This window comes from Oncorhynchus nerka, linkage group LG2 (assembly GCF_034236695.1).
Source record: "Oncorhynchus nerka isolate Pitt River linkage group LG2, Oner_Uvic_2.0, whole genome shotgun sequence".
In the NCBI taxonomy this organism is placed as follows: domain Eukaryota; kingdom Metazoa; phylum Chordata; class Actinopteri; order Salmoniformes; family Salmonidae; genus Oncorhynchus; species Oncorhynchus nerka.
The window spans coordinates 22,186,141-22,211,572 of NC_088397.1; the positions used below are offsets into that span (position 1 = coordinate 22,186,141).

Genomic DNA, 25,432 nt, shown 5'->3' on the forward strand with positions numbered 1-25,432 from the left:
AGGTAATGCAGTCAATTTCAGCGCTGGACAGCTCTTAACATAGACAGTACCTGAGTATAAATAGACTACCTATTTTAGAGGCTCCTCCAACAGTCTAAAAAGTACACTCACACACACAGTGCGCAACTCTACCCCCAGAGAATAGACAGAGGTATCTGATTAGCATCTCTGTTGGCTCCCGTTATGATTTATTATTTTTATTAGGATCCCCATTAGGTGACGCCAACGGTGACAGCTAGTCTTCCTGGGGTCTGACACATAACAAAAAAAGACATTACAGACAAAAATACTTTAGAATTTACATATATTTAAAAAATGTACATACACATTACAGACTTATTTATAAACAAATATTTTTTAAACTACAACTAAAGTGTGTGTGTGTGTGTGTCTCTCTGTGTGTGTGTCTATCAGTTATGTCAGCACATACACATACAAATTAGGTCACATGGGGGAGAGGTGTTGTGCCATGAGGAGTTGCTTTATTAGTTTTTTAAAATCAGGTTTGCTGTTCAGTTGACCTATATGACAAAAAACAATTGATACAGTAAATCTCTCCTCTGCTTTGAGCCAAAAAAGACCGCCATGGATATTGTTGACATTGACCTCTGGGTATATTGAAGGGCATGACGTGCTGCTCTGTTCTGGGCCAGCTGCAACTTTTCTAGGTCCTTCTTTGCAGCATTTGACCATCTCACCGGGCAATAGTCAAAATTAGATCAAACGAGAGCCTGCAGAACTTGTGGTTGACTGTGGTGTTAAAAATGCTGATAATCTCTTTATCACAGACATACATTTCAACATCTATACAACAATTGCACCAATATTTACATTTACATTTACATTTAAGTCATTTAGCAGACGCTCTTATCCAGAGCGACTTACAAATTGGTGCGTTCACCTTAAGACATCCAGTGGAACAGCCACTTTACAATAGTGCATCTAAATCTTTTAAGAGGGGGGTGAAAAGGATTACTTTATCCTATCCTAGGTATTCCTGAAAGAGGTGGGGTTTCAGGTGTCTCCGGAAGGTGGTGATTGACTCCGCTGTCCTGGCGTCGTGAGGGAGTTTGTTCCACCATTGGGGGGCCAGAGCAGCGAACAGTTTTGACTGGGCTGCGCGGGAACTGTACTTCCTCAGTGGTAGGGAGGCGAGCAGGCCAGAGGTGGATGAACGCAGTGCCCTTGTTTGGGTGTAGGGCCTGATCAGAGCCTGGAGGTACTGAGGTGCCGTTCCCCTCACAGCTCCGTAGGCAAGCACCATGGTCTTGTAGCGGATGCGAGCTTCAACTGGAAGCCAGTGGAGAGAGCGGAGGAGCGGGGTGACGTGAGAGAACTTGGGAAGGTTGAACACCAGACGGGCTGCGGCGTTCTGGATGAGTTGTAGGGGTTTAATGGCACAGGCAGGGAGCCCAGCCAACAGCGAGTTGCAGTAATCCAGACGGGAGATGACAAGTGCCTGGATTAGGACCTGCGCCGCTTCCTGTGTGAGGCAGGGTCGTACTCTGCGGATGTTGTAGAGCATGAACCTACAAGAACGGGCCACCGCCTTGATGTTAGTTGAGAACGACAGGGTGTTGTCCAGGATCACGCCAAGGTTCTTAGCGCTCTGGGAGGAGGACACAATGGAGTTGTCAACCGTGATGGCGATATGCCTTGACCATGACAAATTACAGTCTAACTCTTTGTTTAGGGTTGCAGTGATTTCACTAGCTGTGGTTCCTGACAATATGATGTTGTATCATCAGCATACATAGACCCACAGGTTTTGTTAAATGCCCGTGGTAGATTATTAGTAAAAATAGAAAACAGTAAAGGAACAAGACAGCTGCCTTGCGGAATACCACACTAGACATGTTTTACATTAGAGAAGCTTCCATTAAAGAAGCCCCTCTGTGTTCTATTGGATAGAGCGCTCAACCCATGAAATGGTAGATGTAAAGCCATGACAATTTATTTCAGCCAATCATCAATCATTTGTGTCAGTGCAGTACATGTTGAGTGCCCTTCTCATGTTGAGTGCTCTGTGACGTAGTAGAGTAGTGGCCGGAGGGCACAGACTTAATGTATTGTGAAATCTGTTGTAAAATGTATTTTAATGTTTAACATTTTTATTATAATGTTGTCCCTGCTACCGCTTCCCCTTCCTGGCGCTCGAGGGCGCCAGGCTGCCCGTCATTACGCACACCTATCAACATCATTACGTGCATCAGCGCTCATTGGCCTCACCTGGACTCCTTCACTTTGTTGATTGCCCCCTCTATATCTGTCTATTCCTTACTTTGTTCCCTTTGTCAGCATTATTATCGTATTGTTATTTTATTTTTCCCCTGTCCAGACACTGTTCTGGTTTGTTTCATGTCCGTGATTTATTAATTGTTCACTTCCTGTACCTGCTTTTCGTCTCACAGCATCTGTTCCTTACAAATGTATACTACTGCCTTAACTTTTGAAGAGTGTCTGCTGCCTTCGTATCAGCTAATGGGGATCCATAATAAATACTAATACAAATAAGCATGCTGAAAGTCTTGTTAAATTGTTCACAGAGAAATACAGTGGCTTGTGAAAGTACTCACCCACTTTGGCATTTTTCATATTTTTTGCCCTACAGCCTGGAGTTAAAATGGCTTTTTGGGGGGTTTGTATCATTTTATTTACACAACATGCCTACCACTATGAAGATGCAAAATATTTTTTAATGTGAAACAAACAAGAAATAAGACAAAAAAAAAACAGAACACTTGGGCGTGCATAACTATTCACCCCTTCAAAGTTAATACTTCGTAGAGCCACCTTTTGCAGCAATTACAGCTGCAAGTCTCTTGGGGTATGTCTCTATAAGCTTGGCACATCTAGCCACTGGCATTGCTGCCCATTCTTCAAGGCAAAACTGCTCCAGCTCCTTCAAGTTGAATGGGTTCCGCTGGTAAATCTTTAAGTCATACCACAGATTCTCAATTGGATTGAGGTCTGGGCTTTGACTAGGCCATTACAAGACATTTAAATGTTTCCCCTTAAACCACTCAAGTGTTGCTTTAGCAGTATGCTTAGGGTCATTGTCCTGCTGGAAGGTGAACCTTTGTCCCAGTCTCAAATCTCTGGAAGACTGAAACAGGTTTCCCTCAACAATTTCCCTGTATTTAGCTCCATCCATCATTCCTTCCATTCTGACCAGTTTCCCAGTCCCTGCTGATGAAAAACATCCCCACAGCATGATGCTGCCACCACCATGCTTCCATGTGGGGATGATGTTCTCGGAGTGATGAGAGGTGTTGGGTGTGCGCAAGACAGTGTTTTCTTTGATGGACAATTTTTTGGGGTCACCTCCCTGACCAAGGCCCTTTTCCCCCGATTGCTCAGTTTGGCCGGGCGGCCAGCTCTAGGAAGAGTCTTGGTGGTTCCAAACTTTTTCCATTTATTAAGAATGATGGAGGCCACTGTGTTGTTGGGGACCTTCAATGCTGTAGAAATGTGTTGGTACCCTTCCCCAGATCTGTGCATCAAAACAATCCTGTCTTGGAGCTCTACGGACAATTCTTTTGACCTCATGGATTGGTTTTCGCTCTGACATGCACTGTCAACTGTGGGACCTTATATAGACAGGTGTGTGATTTTCCAAATAATGTCCAATCAATTGAATTTGCCTATGGTGGACTCCAATCAAGTAGAAACATCTCAAGGATGATCAATGGAAACAGGATGCATCTGAGCTCAATTTCGAGTCTCATAGCAAAGGGTCTGAACACTTATGTAAATAAGATTTGTCTAAAAACCTGTTTTCGCTTTGTTATTATGTGGTATTGTATGAAGATTGATGAGGGGAAAAAGTATTCAATCAATTATAGAATAAAGCTGTAACGTAACAAAATGTGGAAAAAGTCAAGAGGTCTGGATACTTTCCGAAGGCACTGTATCTGGTCCTATACCATGTGTATGCGTACAAGTGCGTGTGCGCGTACGTGTTTGTGTGTGTGTTTCCATTGTTTGTGCATTATAGCTTTGTGGGAAAACTGTTATCATACACTAATGCACCTGAGAGCTCTGAAATCTATAACCATCATCTAACACACACACACACACACAAACACACACACACACATTGACATTACTGGAAGTGCCTCAGTCTCTCCCTCTCTGATAAACATCTACGAGGAAAGATTCTCATTTTTAAAATCTCTGTCAGGAGAGAGAGAGAGAGATTGAGAGAGACATAGTGAGAGAGAGAGAGCGAGAGAGACAGACAAGAGAGAGACAGACAGAGAGAGCGAGAGACAGAGACATATATATATATATATATATATATATATATATATATATATATATACCTACGGGTAATGGAGTAGTACTTACATCTATCTATCTATCTTTCTCTCTCTCTCTCTCTCTCTCTATATATATATATATATAAATATATATATATAGAGAGAGAGGTAGGTGTAAGTACTACTCCATTACCCGTAGGTAATTCACATTAATGTAAGCTGAGATCAATGTGAAATTGAACTGGAAATGGTTATAATGGTATGTAGGCCAGGCCTGCGTGTACAAGTTGTGATGTGCTCTAAGGCCCATACTGTAATATAAAATGGTAATTTTTGGCATTATCAACAGTAAAATACCTTGAAACATTTCACTGCAGCATACTCTAAATTATGGTTCATTGTGGGAAAATGTTGTGACCAGGGATAGAATTCCTGAATTTCCATATTTTTGGAGCGCAATTTTGGGGGGGAACACTAGTGGGTGCATGGTATTTTGTTCTGGCTCAGTAACATATTTTGAGGCGTGCCTTGTCAGAGACTATGTTTGTTGCACCTGTTAGTGGGAGTGCTGTACCAATTTAACTGGTATGCGGTAGTAGTGCCCCATCAATTTAAAATGTATAGGGGACAGATTGGAGTGGCAGTCTTAAACCATTCATGGTTGAGCATTCTGCCATGTCATGTTGGTCTGTTTGGCCTCTAGAAGTGGAAGTAATAAAAGCACCATATATTCATTGACATGCTGTAATAACCTGCTTGCACCAATTACAATAAAATACTGTGAATATAGAAACCCCATCTCCCCTCAATGAATTTAATTAATTCACTCATTCATTACGATTACAGTAGCATTTACTTTGTTACTGTATAATACAATTAATTATACGGTATTGTACTGTGTCATTATACAGTTCTTGCTTTGATTCTGTATTTAGATTACAGTAGATGTACTGCAATATGAAATACAGTAACTTACTTGCCAATGAGCTGCTTTGAAGTTACTGTGTCCGATGTTGGCTATTATGGCCAGTCTTTCTCCATACATTCCATCACATTATTGTTCTAGCCCAATTCACAATTTTTATTATTAACAAGTGTGTGTGTGTGTGTGTGTGTGTGTGTGTGTGTGTGTGTGTGTGTGTACAACCAGTCTATACAGTAGATTCTGTGTATACAGTACAGTAGAAGAGCAGAAGATAAGTCAGTCTACCGAGGTGTGCAAGGATGCCGGCTGGCGCGGGTCGCCATGGTAACTAAAACACCGGTTCTCTAGAAATCCGTTGTTGGTGCTTAAGGGCATGAGCAGAGATGAATAAAGTAATGAGATGATGAATTATTGTCGGTAAAGCTAAAGGCCTGGGTAGGATGCTTTACATCTGTACATGTGAAGATACAGTAGATAGCCCGCTAGGCCAACAGTGTAGGTAACCTAATGTCTGCGTGGTGTCATCTGTCAACAACCCTCGATTGAGGAATCATTCAAAACGAAGAATATTTGGCCATTTTTACAGACCTACCCGTTTTTAACGTTTAAACCCTTATTTACAAATACCCCAATGGACACCGATTACATTTACATTGGCTGCAGGACCCACCACTCTAGTACTAAACTGTTTCTTGGCGAAGTAACCTACCCTGTAGCCCTATAGGCCTACTGTGGTTTTCTTTAGGCCTGTATAATTCAAATAGAATTAAGCATGGCACTAAATCCAAACCAGCTTCTTCCTCGAATAATTCCCCAGTTTCCCACTTCACTCCACTCATTCCTCCTTTCTTTTATTGTCCTTTAGGCTACTTCGTTTTCTTTACTCTAATTAGGCTACCCGGTTATCAAAGACGGAGAGACAAGTCATCCTCCTAAAATATTCCACGCAGCATTATGCGCGTGTTAGGTGGCAGTCCCGCGCCGCAGCTGAGTTCCCGCGGGCAGCACTGTTGAGCGCTGGAGAGGGGAAGTGGTGCGCTTTTTCTACGGTTCTCTCTCTCTCTCTCTCTCTCTCTCTCTCTCTCTCTCTCTCTCTCTCTCTCTCTCTCTCTCTCTCTCATCCACATTGCAGTCCTGTCACGTTCCCTCTGCTCCCCCCATCCGCCTCAACCGCTCCAGGAGAGGCAAGGAGAGAGGGAAGGAAGAGTGCAGCTGAAAAGCAAACAGACATGTCGACAGCCAACGCATAAAGTCTCCCATCGGCTGTTCGTGGATTTCTTCGCGGGACCTGAGTGAGTAAAGACCCCGTCTCCCCACTGCCGCTGTATGGGTCTTAGCGCTAGTGGGAGGGGAAGCGGGAGGCAGACAAAGGCGAATATAAATGGTTTGCGTTAGTGCCAAGGATTTAGTGCCTTGATAGGTCATATTAATGACTATTTGGACATGCAGTAATTCTATAATTACAATTGTGCCCAGTAATGTTACTAATTGACATTATTGTATGGATGTAGCTATTAACATAGTCTTGATTTTGGATGGTAGGCTGTGTTTCTAGGGAAGAGGGGCCGGATTGCGCCAGGCAGGGAGAGCTCTGTATCGGCCCTGGTTGGACAGGGGGTTCGTCAGGAAAGGTAGACGCTGGGATTATGTGACATGAATATGTGTTGTAGTAAGCAGCTGCCGCGGTCATTGCTGGTTGGTTTGCGCCAGGGTGCAGGGCCGTGGGATGGAGAACAGGGGGAGGAAGGTAGGAAGGAAGGAAACAAGGAAGGAAGAGTCACGAAAGAAAATCAAAGAAGGTCTAACCACACCTGTTCTGGATGCATAGATGAATGGATAGATGAGTGGATGGATGGATGAATAGATTTCTGTGCGAGAGAGAGAGGAAAAATGAGAGAGGGTGACAGGAGAGAGAGGGGCCTGAGTTATTAGCCAATCAAGTGGCTAGAGGAAGTAAACAGCGTTGTCTTGTAGGTCAGACAGTCATTATCCAATGAGGACCAAATTGCAATACTTCAGTAGTGTCTATTTAAATATTGATCCAGCACAATATGTTTAACCTCATAATTATAGTGTGAAAATGATACTAGAGTCCACTGAATACAAACCTGCATGTATTTATCCACTGAATACAAACCTGCATGTATTTATCCACTGAATACAAACCTGCATGTATTTATCCACTGAATACAAACTTGCATGTATTTATCCACTCACTCTACAAACCTCTCTACTCTCTCTCTCTCTCTCACACACACACACACACACACACACACACACACACACACACTCTCTCTCTCTCTCTCTCTCTCTTTCTCTCCTTCTATTTCTCTCCAGCCAGGGAACACTGTGTTCAGGGTAAAGGAAGGCTTTTGATACAATCAATATCAATAGATTTGAGCCGTTTCACTTGGAGCTCTCCTGTGTGTGTGTGTGTGTGTGAGAGAGAAAGAGAGCAAGAGAGAAAGTGACACGATAGCCTTGACTGACTGACTCACGGTTTCTCATCGTTACGCAATCAATCCTCTCTCTTCAGCACAACATTCTGCTCCTCCTCTCCTCTTCCCAGTCCTCTCTTTTCTTTTCTCTCTCTTCTGCTCCCTCTCTTCCTCTGCTCATTTCCCCCTCACTCCAATCTTCTATTTTCTTCTCTTCCCCCGTCTCTCATCTTCTTTTCCCTGCTCTCCAGTCTTCTTTTCATATCTATCATCCTCTCCTCTCCCCCTTTCTTTTCCACTCCCCTTCTCCTCTTCTCCCCTCTTGTCCTCTTCCTCTCATTCCATAATCACCTCTCTCTGACATCTCATCTCAGGTTGTCTGTTTATTGTACTGCAGTATTTTCCCAGACACTGATTCACATCATTACCTTTTATTACATTATCCTTACTGTTACATTATCATTACATTTTGTTGCGTGGTCCTTGTTGTTACATTACCACTGCACTTGATTGCATTATCCTTATTGTAACATTATCGTTGCATTTTATTACATTGTCCTTATTGTTACATTATCGCTGTTGTGGTTGCTGTTGTTGTTATTATTGCATTATTCATTATTCTTTTTTTACCTTCATTATCATGGCCTTCTTCAGTGTGTGCTAGCTGCTTCTAAACTAATCTCGTACAGCAGCCAACCGGCTCTCTGTCTGTCTATATGCAGGAGCAATTGAGCCTGAGGACGGCTCTGTGTCTGTCTATATGCAGGAGCAATTGAGCCTGAGGACGGCTCTGTGTCTGTCTATATGCAGGAGCAATTGAACTGGCTAGTAGCTTCTGATTGTTATTGTTTTCTGATTAGTAGCCCATTACCTTCTGCATGGTGGCCTCCAAGTTACATGAATCAGGCAAAGAGAGACTCCTTCTCCTGATGTCATTTTCCTGGTTAAAGACAGCATAGAATTATACCGCATCTCTTGTTTTCGAGTGCAGTCTTCTCCTCTCATCCATCCGGCCCTGTGTTTATAACATATTATTTTATTGTCATCATCAGCATCGCTCTGACTGTCATTATGATTTTAAAGCAGCCTCTTATGTCCCGAAGAGGTCTTCAGATCCTCTCTCATGCTATCTGCTGTATTATCATGGTAATCAACCTAATGTATTATAATGGACTTGGATTGCTGTTGTTTGTTCCTTGTTGATGAATGTAATGGGTGTTTTCCACGTCACTGTCTGGTATGTATCCTGAACCGTGCTATAACCTCTATATAAATATATATACTATACATGTCAATTATATTATAATTAAGCATTAAGGTCAGAGGGGGTGTGGTATATGGCCAATATACCAGCTAAGGGCTGTTCTTACGCATGACACAACGCGGGGTGTCAAGACACAGCTTTTAGCCGTGGTATATTGGCCATATATCACAAATCCCTGAGGTGCTTTATTGTTATTATAAACTGGTTACAAAGATAATTAGAGCAGTAAAAATAAATGTTTTGTCATACCTGTGGTATACGGTCTGATATACCACGGCTGTCAGCCAATCAGCATTTAGGGCTCGAACCACCCAGTGTATAATAATATTTACTCTGCGTTGCGTTGTGCCTAAGAACAGCCCTTAGCCGTGTTATATTGTCCATATACCACACCCCCTTAAATATAGCGCTATAACTCATATATCTATATACGATATAAAATGATATTTTCACTCATGTGAAAACCAAGTTTATTCTGGTACCAGTCCAAGTGTTGGTTCCAGGATGTGAAACCAGAGTACAACCAGGAACAGTAACGTTAACGCGACGGTGCCAGTAGTTCACAAACAAAGGGACATGCATAAGCATCACTCTGCTGGGTCTGATAGGATCCCATTTAACAGTAGTCATGTGTGTGTTTCTGTATGTAGTGAGGTGAGGGGTGGGTGTGTGCCGCTGCCCTGGGCTGGGTCTGTTAGGATCCCATTTAACAGTAGTCATGTGTGTGTTTCTGTATGCAGTGTGGTGAGGGGTGTGTGTGTGCCGCTGCCCTGGGCTGGGTCTGATAGGATCCCATTTAACAGTAGTCATGTGTGTGTTTCTGTATGTAGTGAGGTGAGGGGTGGGTGTGTGCCGCTGCCCTGGGCTGGGTCTGATAGGATCCCATTTAACACTAGTCATGTGTGTGTTTCTGTATGCAGTGTGGTGAGGGGTGGGTGTGTGCCGCTGCCCTGGGCTGGGTCTGATAGGATCCCATTTAACACTAGTCATGTGTGTGTTTCTGTATGCAGTGTGGTGAGGGGTGGGTGTGTGCCGCTGCCCTGGGCTGGGTCTGATAGGATCCCATTTAACAGTAGTCATGTGTGTGTTTCTGTATGTAGTGTGGTGAGGGGTGGGTGTGTGCCGCTGCCCTGGGCTGGGCTGAAGGCAGAGGAGGTAGGATGCTGTGGCTCTCCCTGCTGTCTGTGGTGGTCCTGGGTTGTGTGACCCCGACCCAGACACACACTCACACACACACCCCGACGCCCACCTCCACACACACCCCTATGGTGGACAGCTCGGAGGAGGAGGTGGACGAACCGTGCTTCGAGCCGTGCACGTGCGAGGTCAAAGAGGGAGTGTTGCACGTGCACTGTGATGGGCGGGGCTTCACTAACGCCAGCCAGGTGACTGCACTGCATTAGCTTAATCTAATGTACCTAATTTTATAATATACATACTGCAGTAGTATATTAATAAACAACCCTGTTCTGCACTGTACTGCATTACTGCACTAAATGTAGTGTTTCTGTTTTGGCATATGTGTATTTGTATACGATTAAATAAAGTCAACCAACCAACCAATCAATCAACCAATCAGGTGTCCCAGTCTTGGCTCCGCCCCTTCAAGCTCAACCTGCAGAGGAACTCCTTGAGGCGTCTCTATAGCAATGGCTTCCTGCACCATAGCAATGCCGTGGCGATAAACCTAGGCAACAACGCGCTGCAGGACATCCGTGCCGGGGCGTTTCATGGTCTGGGGACACTGAGACGCCTCTACCTCCACGAGAACAAGCTGGAGGTGTTCCGCAACGACACCTTCTCTGGCCTGGAGGCACTGGAGTACCTGCAGGTAGGCCTGACATCATTACTACCCATCAGAACCATCAATAAACACTGTGGTCAATCCTCATAAATAATCACTGTGATTAGTCTACATCCATACTTACTGTGACAACGCTAATCAATAAGTTATGTGTGATCTCCTGAGCCTGATGAGTTCCTGTTTGTGTCAAAATGTCACATTTGAACACTTTGACTTGACCTCTATCCCCTCTACCTACAGGCCGACTACAATGTCATCAAACGCATCGACAGCGGGGCGCTACGCTACCTGCTTAAATTACGAGTGCTCATCCTCAACGACAACCTAATTCCTGCTCTGCCTCCTCACCTCTTCAGGTATCTGCTGATTCAACTTATTAAACGTGCTTTACCATGTCCACATCATGGGTCTGTTTCTCACTCTGACCAAGGTAACTGTCTGAAAAAGTTGTTTTCAATCACATTTATAACATGCATCAGTCATGTTCCTTATTCTTCAATAACATGATCACCAATTCCAATTCCAATTTTTCGCAGTGTGGAAATTTCATTCCTGAATTGAAATGGAATTGACCCCAGCCGTAATGATCCCTTCCACCCCCAGATCTGTGTCTCTGACCCACCTGGACCTGCGGGGGAACCGTCTGAAGAGCCTGGCCTACGCCGGGACCCTGGAGTACGTGGGCCGTAGCCTGATGGAGCTCCAGCTGGAGGAGAACCCCTGGATCTGTGGCTGTGAGGCAGTCCAGCTGCAGACCTGGCTGGGACACATCCCCTACACCGCAGTGGCGGGGGACATCACCTGCGAATACCCCTTCCACCTGCACGGGAAAGACCTGAGGGAGATACCACGCAAAGAACTGTGTGCCGGAGAGGTGGAGGGAGAGGGGGAGAAGGAGGGAGAGAGGGAGAAGCATGGAGGGGTACAGCCTCCTCAGCATCCGCCCTCTCACCCGAAAGTGAACCCCAAGCCTGGGAGGCCCAGACCAACCAAGCCGTCCTCCATGGTTCACCATCAGAACACACATACCTCATCTTCTTCAACTTCATCATCGGCGGAGCGGAGGGGGAGAGAGAGGTCCCCTCGGCCCACCAAGCGTCCCCGGCCCTCCAGGATGCCCCCCACCCAGCGTAGCCTCCTCCCCAACCAGCCCCCTCCCATCGCAGGGTACCAGACTCGCCCCCCCATCCCCATCATATGTCCTCTGGGGTGCACCTGTAACCTCCACATCTCAGGTACAGTTTGGATGGGACTTCTTTGGCTCAGCAGTATGACATCACACACAGCAGGGTGACTTCCTGATAACAGATATAAACAACAGCAAGATTTGAATTTGCCAAGACTGTTACTATTGTGCTATTCACAATGTGGGCAAGCCACAAGGGACACAAACTAACAGGGACAATCATGGCACTATGCACAGGGGACAAATGTGATTTATGTGGTTGTCTGTAAACAGGAAGTCGCCCCACTGTGTCTGATAATGTCATACTGCTGAGACTAGCTTTGCATACTGTATGTGCTCAATGCAAAACACTTTGGGCTGAAATGTATGAAAGAGCTGAACAAATAAAGTTGATTCGGTATAATTGTTCCAGACCTAGGATTGACAGTCAACTGTAAGGAGAGCGGCTTCAACAACGTGTCCCAGCTCATGCCACGCCCCCTCAACGGACGGAAGCTGTACCTCAGCGGCAACCTCATCCAGCGGATCTATAAGTCAGATTTCTGGAATTTTTCCAGTCTGGATCTACTTCACCTGGGAAACAACCGGATCTCCTTTATTCAGGTTGCCTTTAGCCAGAGGATCTCTTTTATTCAGGTTGTCATTAGCCAGGGGATCTCCTTTATTCAGGTTGTCTTTAGCCAGAGGATCTCCTTTATTCAGGTTGTCTTAAGCCAGAGGATCTCCTTTATTCAGGTTGTCATTAGCCAGGGGATCTCCTTTATTCAGGTTGTCATTAGCCAGAGGATCTCCTTTATTCAGGTTGTCATTAGCCAGAGGATCTCCTTTATTCAGGTTGTCATTAGCCAGGGGATCTCCTTTATTCAGGTTGTCATTAGCCAGGGGATCTCCTTTATTCAGGTTGTCATTAGCCAGAGGATCTCCTTTATTCAGGTTGTCTTTAGCCAGAGGATCTCCTTTATTCAGGTTGTCATTAGCCAGGGGATCTCCTTTATTCAGGTTGTCATTAGCCAGGGGATCTCCTTTATTCAGGTTGTCTTTAGCCAGAGGATCTCCTTTTTTCAGGTTGTCATTAGCCAGGGGATCTCCTTTATTCAGGTTGTCATTAGCCAGAGGATCTCCTTTATTCATGGTGTCTTTAGGCAGAAAATCTCCTAGGGTTCAGATTGTCTTCAGCCTGAGGCGTCATACACCGGGAGCACTGATGGCCACGTTTGATATCTATGATTTAATTATGCGTAAAAAACAAAACATTAGGCCTATAACCTGTATTTCAGCATACACCTGGATAACATTGAGGGGCCCTGTGGCACAATGGACATGAAGTCCCTGTATTTACCTTCTCTTTCTCTTTCTCTCTCGCTCTCTTTCTCTGTCTCTCTCTCTTTCTCGGTCTCTCTTTATCTCTCTCTCTTTCTCGGTCTCTCTTTATCTCTCTCTCTTTCTGTCTATCTGTCTCTCTATCTTTCTGTATCTCTCTCTCTCTCTCTCTCTCTCTGTCTCTTTCTCACTCTCTCTCTCCCCTTTCTCTCTCTGTGTCCCTTTCTCTCTCTCTGTCCCCCCCTCTCTCTCTCTCTCTCCCTGTCTCTCTCCCTGTCTCTCTCTGTCTCTCTCTCTCTCTCTCTCTCTGTTCCCTCTCTCTCTCTCTCCTCTGTCTCTCTCTCTCTCTCTGTCCCTCTCTCTCTCTGTGTCTGTCTCTCTCTCTCTCTCTCTCTGTCTCTCTGTCTCTCTTTCTCTCTCTCCATGTCCCTGTCTCTCTCTCTCTCCTCTCTCTGTCTTTCTTTCTGTCTGGTTCTCCAGGAGGGAGCGTTCTCCAGCCTGCCGACCCTGAGGAGTCTCTACCTGAACGGCAACAACCTGCAGAGGCTTAGCCCACACATGTTCCTGGGTCTACTTAACCTCAGGTAGGACTGACTGTCACACACACACTCACTCACACACACACACATTCCTGGGTCCTGTATGATCATATCTCCTTGTAGGTACCTGTACTTTGAATACAATGAGATCGGTGTGGTGGAGGCGGGAGTGTTCAGCCCCATGCCGTCTCTCCAGCTGCTCTTCCTCAACGCCAACCTGCTGAGGTCACTTCCTGTCGGAGTGTTCCAGGGCATCTCCCTCTCTCGCCTCAATCTCCGCAACAACCACTTCCTCAGCCTGCCTGTAGAGGGGGTGTTAGAGCACCTCACTGGACTGGTGCAGGTAGGAGGAAGGGATGGGGAGGGTGTTTGTAGGGGGTTAGGTGTGTGTGCAGACAGGGTGTGTAGCGGGGTGGTGTGTATGAGTATAGGTGTGTGTGTGTAACGTGTATGGGCACAGGTGTGTCTGTCAGTCTGTCTGTAAAGGGGATTCTAGAGCATCTAATTTGACTAGTCCAGATGTTCCTCATTTTGTATGGCACCAATCACATTTCTATGGAAACAGACTGAAAATAAAGCTTTTCTCATCATCTCCTACCCAGGTGGACCTGCAGCAGAACCCATGGGAGTGCAGGTGTGATGCGGCCCCTCTGAAGCGCTGGCTGGAGGGCCTGAGTGCGGTGGTGGTGGTGGGGGAGGTGGTCTGTCACTCACCAGAAGAGACCACAGGTACCGGGGTCTAAGGCTCATGGCAGCACAGTTAACATTCTAATAAAAAGCATGAGCTGGCGCACACCCAGAGAACATTATTTTGTGTAGAGGTGCTTAATAACGGTGAATAAACTGCAAGCTATAAAAAAAAGAGAGACGCACACTCTCTATGTATATAAACGCCCAGTCATTTATTGGGTAAAACAGCAACATCTGAAGGCTTCCGAACGTCTGCCGAAACATTGGTGTTTTACCCAATAAATGAAAACGAGTTCATATACTGTATATATAGAGTGTGCGGCTCTATTTATTTTTCTAGCACAGTTAACATTACCACAACGTTCACCATTCCTCTCCCCTTGACACTGCCCAGGTGTAAAGGAGTGTCTATGTGAATTCATTAATCGGGCACCACTTGTTTGTTCTGAGTCAGCACTTAGCAACAAGGGATAAATACAATGATCACATAATTCTATCTGAAGGTAAAGGATGAATGAATAATACAGGTGTTTGTATAATGCTAAATGAAATGAAAGGAAGGGAAAAGGTGTGGGGTATTTCCATAGTATTTGATTAAATGGTAAAACGACCAGGAGTTTGAAAGTCCTGAATATGAATAGAGACAGGAATGTTCAGGGGAAAGATAGCCATTAATAACAGATACAAAAGTAACAAACATAGAATACACACTCTTCCTCACATTCAAATCTGGGAAGATGAGATTGAGCTGGACAACCGTTTTACATATCTGTCTGGAACCAACGGTCTTCAGAAAACTCTCCTTGCACGCAAAGTCCAAAACAAAGGATTTCAGAAGCAATGTTCCCTATAAACTGACCGCAGAGGAAATAGAAACCTGTGCGAGAAGCACGAGATTGAGCTTAGAGTTTCCATGGAGGGCGTAGTGTCTGTTTCCTAATCAGTGACCTTAATTCATCAATCAAGTACAAGGGTGGAGCGAAAACTCGCAGACACTCGGCCCTCCATGGACTGAGTTTGACACCTGTGGTTTACGCTATTAGCGTTTCCTTCTGCTTAGGGAATTGTGATAGAATCAACATATTAGCCGCATTCAATGAAACATACCAAAAACACAAGATTTCGTATGTGATTTTCTTTTAAGCAGAGCGCACCGGAGGAGGATTCTATTGCATTGACAGACACGTTCGCAAGAAGTTGTGTTTGTTTTGAGATCAATGCATGTAACGTAAACTCCTACATCGCCTTGGTCTGTACAATTGCCCTTATTTTAGCCCCCCCAAAACGTAATACTTCCAGATCATCTGTAATGTCAACACCATTGTAAAGCACAATTTCTCCCCTTTCCAACAAAATCAATTACATGACCTAAACGCTGCCCGTTTCTGCATAATTCAAGCAGGCAATGAGCCCCGTCGGTCTTTTTAAAAATTGTGGGTGGGGAAGCGAAACTAATGCGTGATAGTGAGAAGGAGAGATGTCGTGTGGGAAAATTGCTTTTTTTACTCGATCTGTCCAACTTATCATGTGTCATTACATACCTATTTGAAGGTTTGTGTCGAATTTGAATCGGGTTTTTAAGGCGGTGCTAAAGTGATCTTAGAAGTAAATAGTGGCTTTGAGAATGATGATCGCATGCAATGATGACAAAAAAAATGACTAGGTTTCCCCCCCTTACCTCGTCACTGTCCATTTCTTGTTTTTAAACGATGGGAGAAGTGCTACACCTGGTGGAGAGAGATTGTAAGACAGAAATAGTTGCTTTATGCGTGCTGTACGTTATGACATGACACGTCAAGATGTCAGTTTTTTTCAACTTTTCTCCAATACTGTAGAGCCATTACCATGTCGATCAATGCTTGAATAGAAACCTAGTTCCACCCCGATTTTGAAGTCAGCACAGTCGCTACAGTCCCATTAGTTTTCTTTGTAGCCTCGTTTGAATGTTGCGGTTGCGCACATTTGTACGGAATGGGGTGAGTTTACGTTAGCCACCTGTGCACATTTGTTCATATTCTATGCTAGTTTGTGAGTTATTAGCCCAGTTGTAGCTCATTTCTGGTCAGCAATAAGGGAGTGAAGGCTTCCTACAAGACCACAAAACATGTACATTTCTAGTCAACGTTGAAAGCGAGTCAGGTAAAGAGCTTTTTTATATCTTAATGGGGGCAGTGTTGTATTTTGAGACCGGCTTGAATAAGCTAAGAAGCCAATAGGCAGAGGGTAGCATATGTTTTTGTCTGACTCTCTGTAATGATAATGGTATGGGAATAATAATGAATTGTATTTTGTCTTGTGGTTTCTTGCATCATACAACACAATACAACAACATTTTCAGTCACATACACAACATGACCAAAAGTATGTGGACAGCTGCTCGTCGAATGTCTCATTACAAAATCATGGGCATTCATATGGAGTCTGTCCCCCCCTTTGCTGCTATAACAGACTACACTCATCTGGGAAGGCTTTAAACTAGGTGGGACATTGCTGCTGCTTCCATTCAGCAACAAGAGCATTAGTGAGGTCGGGCACTGATGTTGGGCGTTTAGGCCTGGCTCGCAGCCGGCTTTCCAATCCCAAAGGTGTTCGATGGGGTTGAGGTCAAGGCTCTGTGCAGGTCAGTCAAGTTCTTCCACACCGATCTCAACAAACCATTTATGTATGGACCTAGCTTTGTGCACAGGGGCATTGTCATGCTGAAAACAGGAAATGGTCTTCCCCGAACTGTTGCCACATAGTCGGAAGCACAGAATCGTCTAGAATGTAATTGTATGCTGTAGTGTTAAGATTTCCCTTCACTACAAATAAGGGGCCTAGCCCAAACCATGAAAAACTGTCCCAGACTATTATTCCTCCTCCACCAAACTTAACAGTTGGCACTATACATTCAGGCAGGAAACGTTCTCCAGGCATCCACCAATACCAGATTTGTCTGATGCCAGATGATGAAGCATGATTCATCACTCCAGAGAATGCATTTCCACTGCTCTAGAGTCCAATGGCAGTGACTCTTGGCATTGCGCATTATGATCTTAGGCTTGTGTGCGGCTACTCCGCCATGGAAACCCATTTCATGAAGCTCCCGACAAATAGTTATTGTGCTGACTTTGCTTCCAGAGGCAGTTTGGAACTCGGTAGTGAGTGTTGCAACCGAGGACAGATGATTTTTGCATGCACTCCCATTCTGTGAGCTTGTGTGGCCTACCTCTTCGCGGCTGAGCCATTGTTTCTCCTACACATTTACACTTCACAATAACAGCATTTACAGTTGACCAGGGCTGACTTGTTGGAAAGGTGGCATGTTATGACTGTGCCACTTTGAAAGTCACTGAGCTCTCCAGTAAGGCCATTCTACTGCTAATGTTTGTCTATAGAGATTGCATGGCCGGGTGCTCGATTTTTATACACCTGTCAGCAACGGGTGTGGCTGAAATAGCCAAATCCACTCATTTGAAGGGTTGTCCACATACTTTTGCATATATAGCGTACTTGTTTGAAGGACACGTGGCTAAAAAGGTGAATGCTTTCGAAAGTCTCATGGAATGTATGCCTCCTTTGAACACTACACATTGGCTGCTACTGTAGGCTGTATCATGGTAATGGTGCCGAAGGGGATGGCTGACGTTTTTTGGGCTCCTAACCAATTGTGCTTTTTTTTGTTGTTTTTTTCCCGCATGGTTTGTAACATATTTTGTACATAATGTTTCTGCTACCGTCTCTTATGACCGAAAAGAGCTTCTGGATATCAGAACAGCGATTACTCACCTCGAACTGGACAAAGATTTGTTCTTTAATGAGTCTAACGCAAAGGATATTCTCTTGCTCCTGGACCAGGCCCAAATCCCCATCATTCACATGAAGAAAAGACATAGATACAGGTGGCGCAGATCCGGGTGCCTTGTGAGAATTAGTCGGCGAGTGGGTAACCCACCTCTACCATCCATTCTATTGGCCAACGTGCAATAAACTGGATGAGCTCCGTTCAAGACTATCCTACCAACGGGACATTAAAAACTGTAATATCTTATGTTTCACAGAGTCGTGGCTGAACGACGACACAGAAATTATACAGTAGGCTGTTTTTTCTGTGCATCGGCAGGACAGAACAGCTAAGTCCGGTAAGACGAAGGGTGGTGGTGTGTGTCTATTTGTCAAAAACAGCTGGTGTGCAATGTCTAATATTAAGGAAGTCTCGAGGTATTGCTCACCTGAGGTAGAGGACCTCATGATAAGCTGTAGACCACAAACTCTCTTGGTAGATACTATCTATATTTTTCGTAGCTGTCTATTTAACACCACAAACCGATGCTGGCCCTGAGACCACACTCTACGAGCTGTATAAGGCAGTCTTGAAGAGGGCGCGACAACACCTTTTCCCCCTCAGGAGACTGAAAAGATTTGGCATGGGTCCCTAGATCCTCAAAAAGTTCTACATCTGCACCATCGAGAGCATCCTGACCGGTTGCATCACCACCTGGTATGGCAACTGCTTCGCATCTGACCATAAGGCACTACAGAGGGTAGTACGTACGGCCCAGTACATCACTTGGGGCCAAGCTTCCTGACATCCAGGACCTATATACTAGGCTGTGTCAGAGGAAGGCCCAAAAAATTGTCAAAGACTCCAGTCATCCAAGTCATAGGCTGTTCTCTCTGCTTCCGCACGGCAAGTGGTACCGGAGCCCCAAGTCTAGGTCCAAAAGGCTCCATAACAGCTTCTACCCCCAAGCCATAAGACTGCTGTACAATGAATCAAATAGCCACCCGGGCTATTTGCATTGACAACCCCCCCCCTTGTTTTTACACTGCTGCTACTCGCTGTTTATTATCTATGCATAGTCACTTTACCCCTACCTACATGTACAAATTACCTCGACTAACCTGTACCCCTGCACATTGACTCGGTACCCCATGTATATAGCCTCGTTATTTTATTGTGTTTGAATAGTGGGAAAGGGACCTTTTCAGCTATACAAATGCACAAAATGAACCTTTAATCAATTCAAATGTATTTTCCTTCATTAGATATTCTAAAATACATTGAAATATGTTGTTTTAGTTGTTCATAACAGCTCTCAATCGGTGCTATAGAGCAAATAAACAGCATAGGATGACGGTGGAAGGAATCAGAGGGTTGTGACCTGTGAGAATGGGAGGATGGGGAAAAAGGCTACATTTATGAAAGGGGACAGAATGTGAAACCATATGGCACCAGTTAGCTTGAAGAAAGAAGAGAGATTGGAGGCACTTTTGGTGCTCTCCACTGTTCTCCATGGAGAAGTAGTCTTCCTCAGTCTTCATCAGGACCCTGCTGGGTCTCTGTCTCCTACAGGCGTCTGAGTACCATTTGGAGGTGCATGCCGCCCTTTTTGCAGCAAGAAGGCTGATTGTCCTATGCTGGAACAGGTTTTTTTGTGCTAAATTATTTAAAAAAGGTATATCACATTCACATAAGTATTCAGAGCCTTTACTCAGTATTGTATAAACGGGTATGGCTCCTGCTGGGAACTTGCTGTGAACGTGGCCCCCCTCTTCTTGTGTTCTCTGGCCAGTGAAGGGAGGTCCTTGCGTATCTTCAATGTGGTTGATGTCTGGCATGGATGTGTGAAGTTGCCGCTCCTCTACACAGGTGTGCAGTGTAGCTGAATGCATGGATGTGTGAAGTTGCCGCTCCTCTACACAGGTGTGCAGTGTAGCTGAATGCATGGATGTGTGAAGCTGACGCTCCTCTACACAGGTGTGCAGTGTAGCTGAATGCATGGATGTGTGAAGCTGACGCTCCTCTACACAGGTGTGCAGTGTAGCTGAATGCATGGATGTGTGAAGCTGACGCTCCTCTACACAGGTGTGCAGTGTAGCTGAATGCATGGATGTGTGAAGCTGACGCTCCTCTACACAGGTGTGCAGTGTAGCTGAATGCATGGATGTGTGAAGTTGACGCTCCTCTACACAGGTGTGCAGTGTAGCTGAATGCATGGATGTGTGAAGCTGACGCTCCTCTACACAGGTGTGCAGTGTAGCTGAATGCATGGATGTGTGAAGCTGACGCTCCTCTACACAGGTGTGCAGTGTAGCTGAATGCATGGATGTGTGAAGCTGACGCTCCTCTACACAGGTGTGCAGTGTAGCTGAATGCATGGGGCTCTTCCACTGTTGTTCCTATATTTGTTTGGTTTGTTGTACTTCAGTGACTTTGTGTATCTTTGTTGTAGGTACAGACCTTCGCTCTCTTTCCCTGGACCTCCTCTGTCCAAACCTGAACACCCACCAGGCCACGGTGGAGAACCAGGGGGAGTGGAACAGCTCCACAGCCCCAGACGGTGATTTCTCTCTGGGCTACCCCGTGCCAGGCAATGGCCCCCTGGGTCCCATCACCAAGGCTTCCATCCCTCTGTCGGTGTTGGTTCTCAGCCTGCTGGTGCTGTTCGTGTCGGCGTTCTTTGCGGCAGCGGCGCTGATCGCCTATGCCCTGAGGAGGCGGGACAAGCTGCCGTTCCGGCGACAGGGTGAGGTTGATCTGGCCGGGATCCAGATGGAATGTGGGATATTCACCGAGCAGCAGCACCACAGGTTACCGGTACCAAAGACCCCTCCTCCGTCTGCCTTGCAGCATAGCCTCGTCTACGATAGCATCCTCCCCGTCGTCCCTGGCCCTAACCCTAACCTCAGTCCCTCAACACACATGTGCAGTAGCCCAGTCTATAAGAATGAGGATGATTCAGTGGTGAGGCAGCAACAGCAGCAGTTCTCTGCCTCTAAAGAGAAAGGGAACGTGGGAAGACACGGCTCAGGGGCGGGGAGAGAGAGCGAAGGACACTATCGTTTGGTGGCAGAGAGAGAGAGAGAATGGAATATGGAGGTGTCCCCCCCCTCCATCAGTACCGTTGCTGGGGCAGTGGGACCCCCTCTTTCAGATCTCCACGGAAATGGGACCCTCTGCCCAACGGTCATAGACAGCCAGGGCCCCACCCCCAAGGTGGGATTGGTTGACTGCCTGTTTGGGATCTCTGGAATTTCCGCCGCCGTCCCAGAGTTCCGAGACCTGCCGGACAGGTATACACGTCCCCCACCACCCCGCTATCCCCACCCTCCACAACCCCCTCAGCCCCCCGAACCCAAAGAGGAAACTAGAGCCAGCCAATCACTCGTGGTTACTACAATGACAGCGTGCGCGGGGCCAAGCAGTAGTAATCAGAGCCAGAACTCAGAGTTTCCGCGAGAGTTGAGAATGAGACTCAGTACCAAGCCGGATTACATGGAAGTCCTGGACAGATCTTATCAGTTCTAATAGATAAATGTTACTATGGAACCGCTGGCGTTGACAAGAAATGACTCCTGTAATATGTCATGTCTTGAACATGTTGATATGCAGAGGTAAACCTGTGTGTGGCGAGAGCTGTTAGGACTAGGAGGAAGTTACTCTTAGATGAGGCTTTGGAAAGGATAAGCTGATCCTAGATCAGTGCCTGAGACTAGCAATTATTTTTTGTAACATTGATGACTAAGTATCAGATCAGGCTTTTTTTATTCCCAGCATCACAAAACAAGACAATGTGGTGGGTGTGTGTTCATTGTGTATCTTTGTGGTAGGTACAGACCTTCGCTCTCTTTCCCTGGTGGGTGTGTGTTCATTGTGTATCTTTGTGGTAGGTACAGACCTTCGCTCTCTTTCCCTGGTGGGTGTGTGTTCATGTTAGACAATACAGTGGGTGTGTGTGTGTTCATGTTTGCTCTCTAAAGACCTGCTGATGAGACACTCAGTTGCTCTGCCTCTCCAATAACATCATGAAACACAGTGAGAGAGAGAGACTGAGACACAGGGAGGAGTCAGGAATGAAGTGGTAAACAGAGGGGGGTGTAAACGCAGAGTCCCAGTCTGACGGGTGTCTAATGTAGCATGTAACACTTTCCATATGAAAAGAACGAGGTGTTGAAGTGTGTTTACCCTGGACACTACATACCCGGTATTAGTGTCACTGTGTCTGAGTGTTACTGTGGACCACATGCGGCTGGTGGTACCTTCATTGAGGAGGATGGGCTCATTGTAATGGCTGGAACAGAATAATGGAATGGTATCAAACGTGTTGGGTACCAATCCATTCACTCCATCCCAGCCATTATTATGAGCCGTCCTCCTCTCACTAGCCTCCTGTGGTGTGGAAAGAGGGAGATATGACACAGTCAAGTGCCTTAGCAACTAGCAGCCAGACCTGGGTCTAATACACATGTCCGATACTTTCAAAAAAGTGCTTGAGATGAGTTTGGATTTAGTTTACACACTTATGGGGCTATTCCGTTGGTGCCACAGTTGTACTGGGCAAACTAACTCAAAGGCAGCTCAAGTACAGTATTTGAATGTATTTGACACACGTATTTGACCAGGGCAGCAGCCAGCAAGTGGTCAAGGCTTATTTTTCTAGGAAGATCTATTTATCTAAACAGAGGTTTGAATACTAATGGCCGGGACTCAGAGCTGCTCTGGGAAATTGAGGGCCCTATTCAATCAAAAGCTGAAACTGTATTTCCCGGATTCTAGTCGAAAGTAGCCTTCCTCATGTGAAGAGACAGAGGAGTATATTTGCATTTGTAAGAGTTTATTTGCCTTTGTATGTTTGCATTTCCTGAATAGGGCATTTCCTGAATAGGGCTCTGAGTGTGTTTGTTCTCAGGTGGAATATAAGGACCTGCGGGATGCGAGAGAACCATGAGACACCGCTATGAACTCCTAAAGGGGATGTTGACTTGACTACTTTCATCGGACAAACGGCAGTCAAGTCACTTTAATGGATTTAAAGTGGGGAAAAAGAACAGAAAACCAGGACGAAGCGTTTCGACACGAGAGAGACACTTCTATGAAATATTGATTATTATCTTTTAAAGGAGGTACCTTTTTATGCTTTTATCTCCTACAAATATTAGAGGAAATTGTGAATATATTTATTCTTAGTTTCTTGTGTGTTGGAGCTTTGCTACTGTATGGGATCATATTATATCAGTGTATAGCAGAGATGGCCAATCCTCCTCCTGGAGAGATACAGGGTGGTTTCCGCTGGTTACCACAACCACAAAGTCAAGATTGGCTGCATATAAAAAAATATGGGATTTTTTTGTTGTCTTTTTGGTCTTAATTTAAGGTTAGGGTAAGGCATAAAGTTAGCAGTGTGGTTCATGTTAGGATTAAGATTATTGTTAGGTTTAAAATCACATTTTAAGAAGAGAAATGGTAGAAATAGGCTGTGGAAGCTAGTAACGACCCTACTGTAGGTGTAGGCTTTTGCTCCAGCCCAACATAAACACTCTTCATTTTAGCGATTGAAAAGCAGCTTGTTCAGATGGTAATCTCTGCAGGAGGAAGTTTGGCCAGCCCTGGTGTAAAGGACAGTTCTGCATCTGGTTTAGCCTTCTCTACAGTGACCACATCATATATACAATAAAGGGTGCTACTCTAAAACCATGGCCTGAATTACACTGTGCCTCACACACACACACACACACACTGGCCCAGAGTAGTACATTTAGAGCAGGCTCGTTCTTGCTGTTTGATGTAGTATGTCACACACATACACACACATACTCCGCTGTCCTCCAATGATGCATGAAGGCAGTATTTTTAGGTATGAAGTCGATAAGCAGTGTTAAACCATTACAAACAAAAAGAGAGAGAGAATAACAAGCGGAACAGAGAGTAGAAAGAGAGAGAGAATAACAGGCGGAACAGAGAGTAGAAAGAGAGAGGCCTTAGGACATGAAACATTGAAGGATATAGATAGTCTCTAATAGCGTGAAATCTGCCGTATTAATGGTAGGAAATCTATACAATCTATTTGTGAGGAGGACATCGTAGGCTGTGGAGCCTAGGGGCGGTGAGTGTAGTGAGGTGCCACGCGGTGAATTCATTCTGTCTTTGAGGTCTCTGCCGCCTGCTGTTCCTCTGACTGCCTCAGGAGGGAGACCAACAATCTGCTCTTAGAGCCACAGTTCGAGGTATCGCAACACAAATGCATTTACACACGTCTAAGGTGGTTGGTGGGAGGAGATATCGAAGGATGACATTTTGCAAATCCAATCCGTTTTCCACGTTGATTCAATGTCATCACATAGATTTTTTGATTGAAATGGTGTGAAAACAACGTTGATTTGATCCGATTTTTCCCAGTGGGGAAACCATACATCATGGCATTATGTAAAATAAATATATTCAAGCACTGAAGGTAAGTCAGATTGACTCAACTTAGTATGTACTTTTCTAATAGCCAAACACCCATGCTTAATAAATTGCAAAGCATGACAGAAACATCAAGCGTATTTTACTCTATCTCAACATCTCTGCACATTCAAGATTTATACCCCTCTGTTTGCCTGCTAGAGATCTTATCAGATCTGCTGTCAATCCACTGCACCTCCAGGACCAGGCCATCTAGAATCTTGTCACCAGCCTAACTTGTCATTTAAAACATTGTTTTTGTATTTAATAATCCCTTATGCACAGAAGGACACTTACCATAAACCAGTGCTTCATATCATACAAAACCTGACACATTAAAACAATGTCAATTATCATTTTAACAATACCTCTGTTGTGTATGGGTGGCACACTGGTTTTTGTTTTTTTAAGAGGGACACCTGGGTAAACATATGATCTGAGACAAAAACAGAATGACAGAGTGATGTAGAGAGATGGACTACATAAACTGAACAAGTTCCACAGACATGTGACTAACAGAAGTGGGATAATGTGTCCCTGAACAAAATCAAAAGTAACAGTCAGTATCTGGTGTGGCCACCAGCTGCATTAAGTACTGCAGTGCATCTCCTCCTCATGGACTGCACCAGATTTGCCAGTTCTTGCTGTGAGATGTTATCCCACTCTTCCACCAAGTTACCTGCAATTTCCCAGACATTTCTGGGGGGAATGGCCCCTGCCCTCACCCTCTGATCCAACAGGTCCCAGACCTGTTCGATGGGATTGAGATCCGGGCTATTCGCTGGCCCTGGCAGAAC

General features: G+C 45.2%; 1 protein-coding gene across 1 annotated transcript; it reads left to right on the plus strand.

The window, feature by feature from the left end:
• Positions 1-9,995: 9,995 nt before the first annotated feature.
• LOC115117424 (SLIT and NTRK-like protein 3) lies at positions 9,996-24,212 on the plus strand. The gene is made up of 9 exons (XM_065024612.1): positions 9,996-10,284; positions 10,458-10,720; positions 10,934-11,049; positions 11,297-11,928; positions 12,292-12,482; positions 13,680-13,783; positions 13,862-14,081; positions 14,341-14,467; positions 20,644-24,212. The coding sequence occupies exons 1-9, from the start codon at positions 10,050-10,052 to the stop codon at positions 21,717-21,719; spliced, it is 2,964 nt and encodes a 987-aa protein (XP_064880684.1). The 5' UTR covers positions 9,996-10,049; the 3' UTR covers positions 21,720-24,212.
• Positions 24,213-25,432: the final 1,220 nt, after the last annotated feature.

Bases quoted from the DNA above. Each gene is read 5' to 3' on its own strand.
- LOC115117424 (XM_065024612.1), top strand. From the start codon at position 10,050: ATGCTGTGGCTCTCCCTGCTGTCTGTGGTGGTCCTGGGTTGTGTGACC. The intron at 10,285-10,457 runs TGCATTAGCTTA...CAACCAATCAAT, and splicing joins CGCCAGCCAGGTGACTGCAC to CAACCAATCAGGTGTCCCAG. The intron at 11,929-12,291 runs GTACAGTTTGGA...TAATTGTTCCAG, and splicing joins CTGTAACCTCCACATCTCAG to ACCTAGGATTGACAGTCAAC.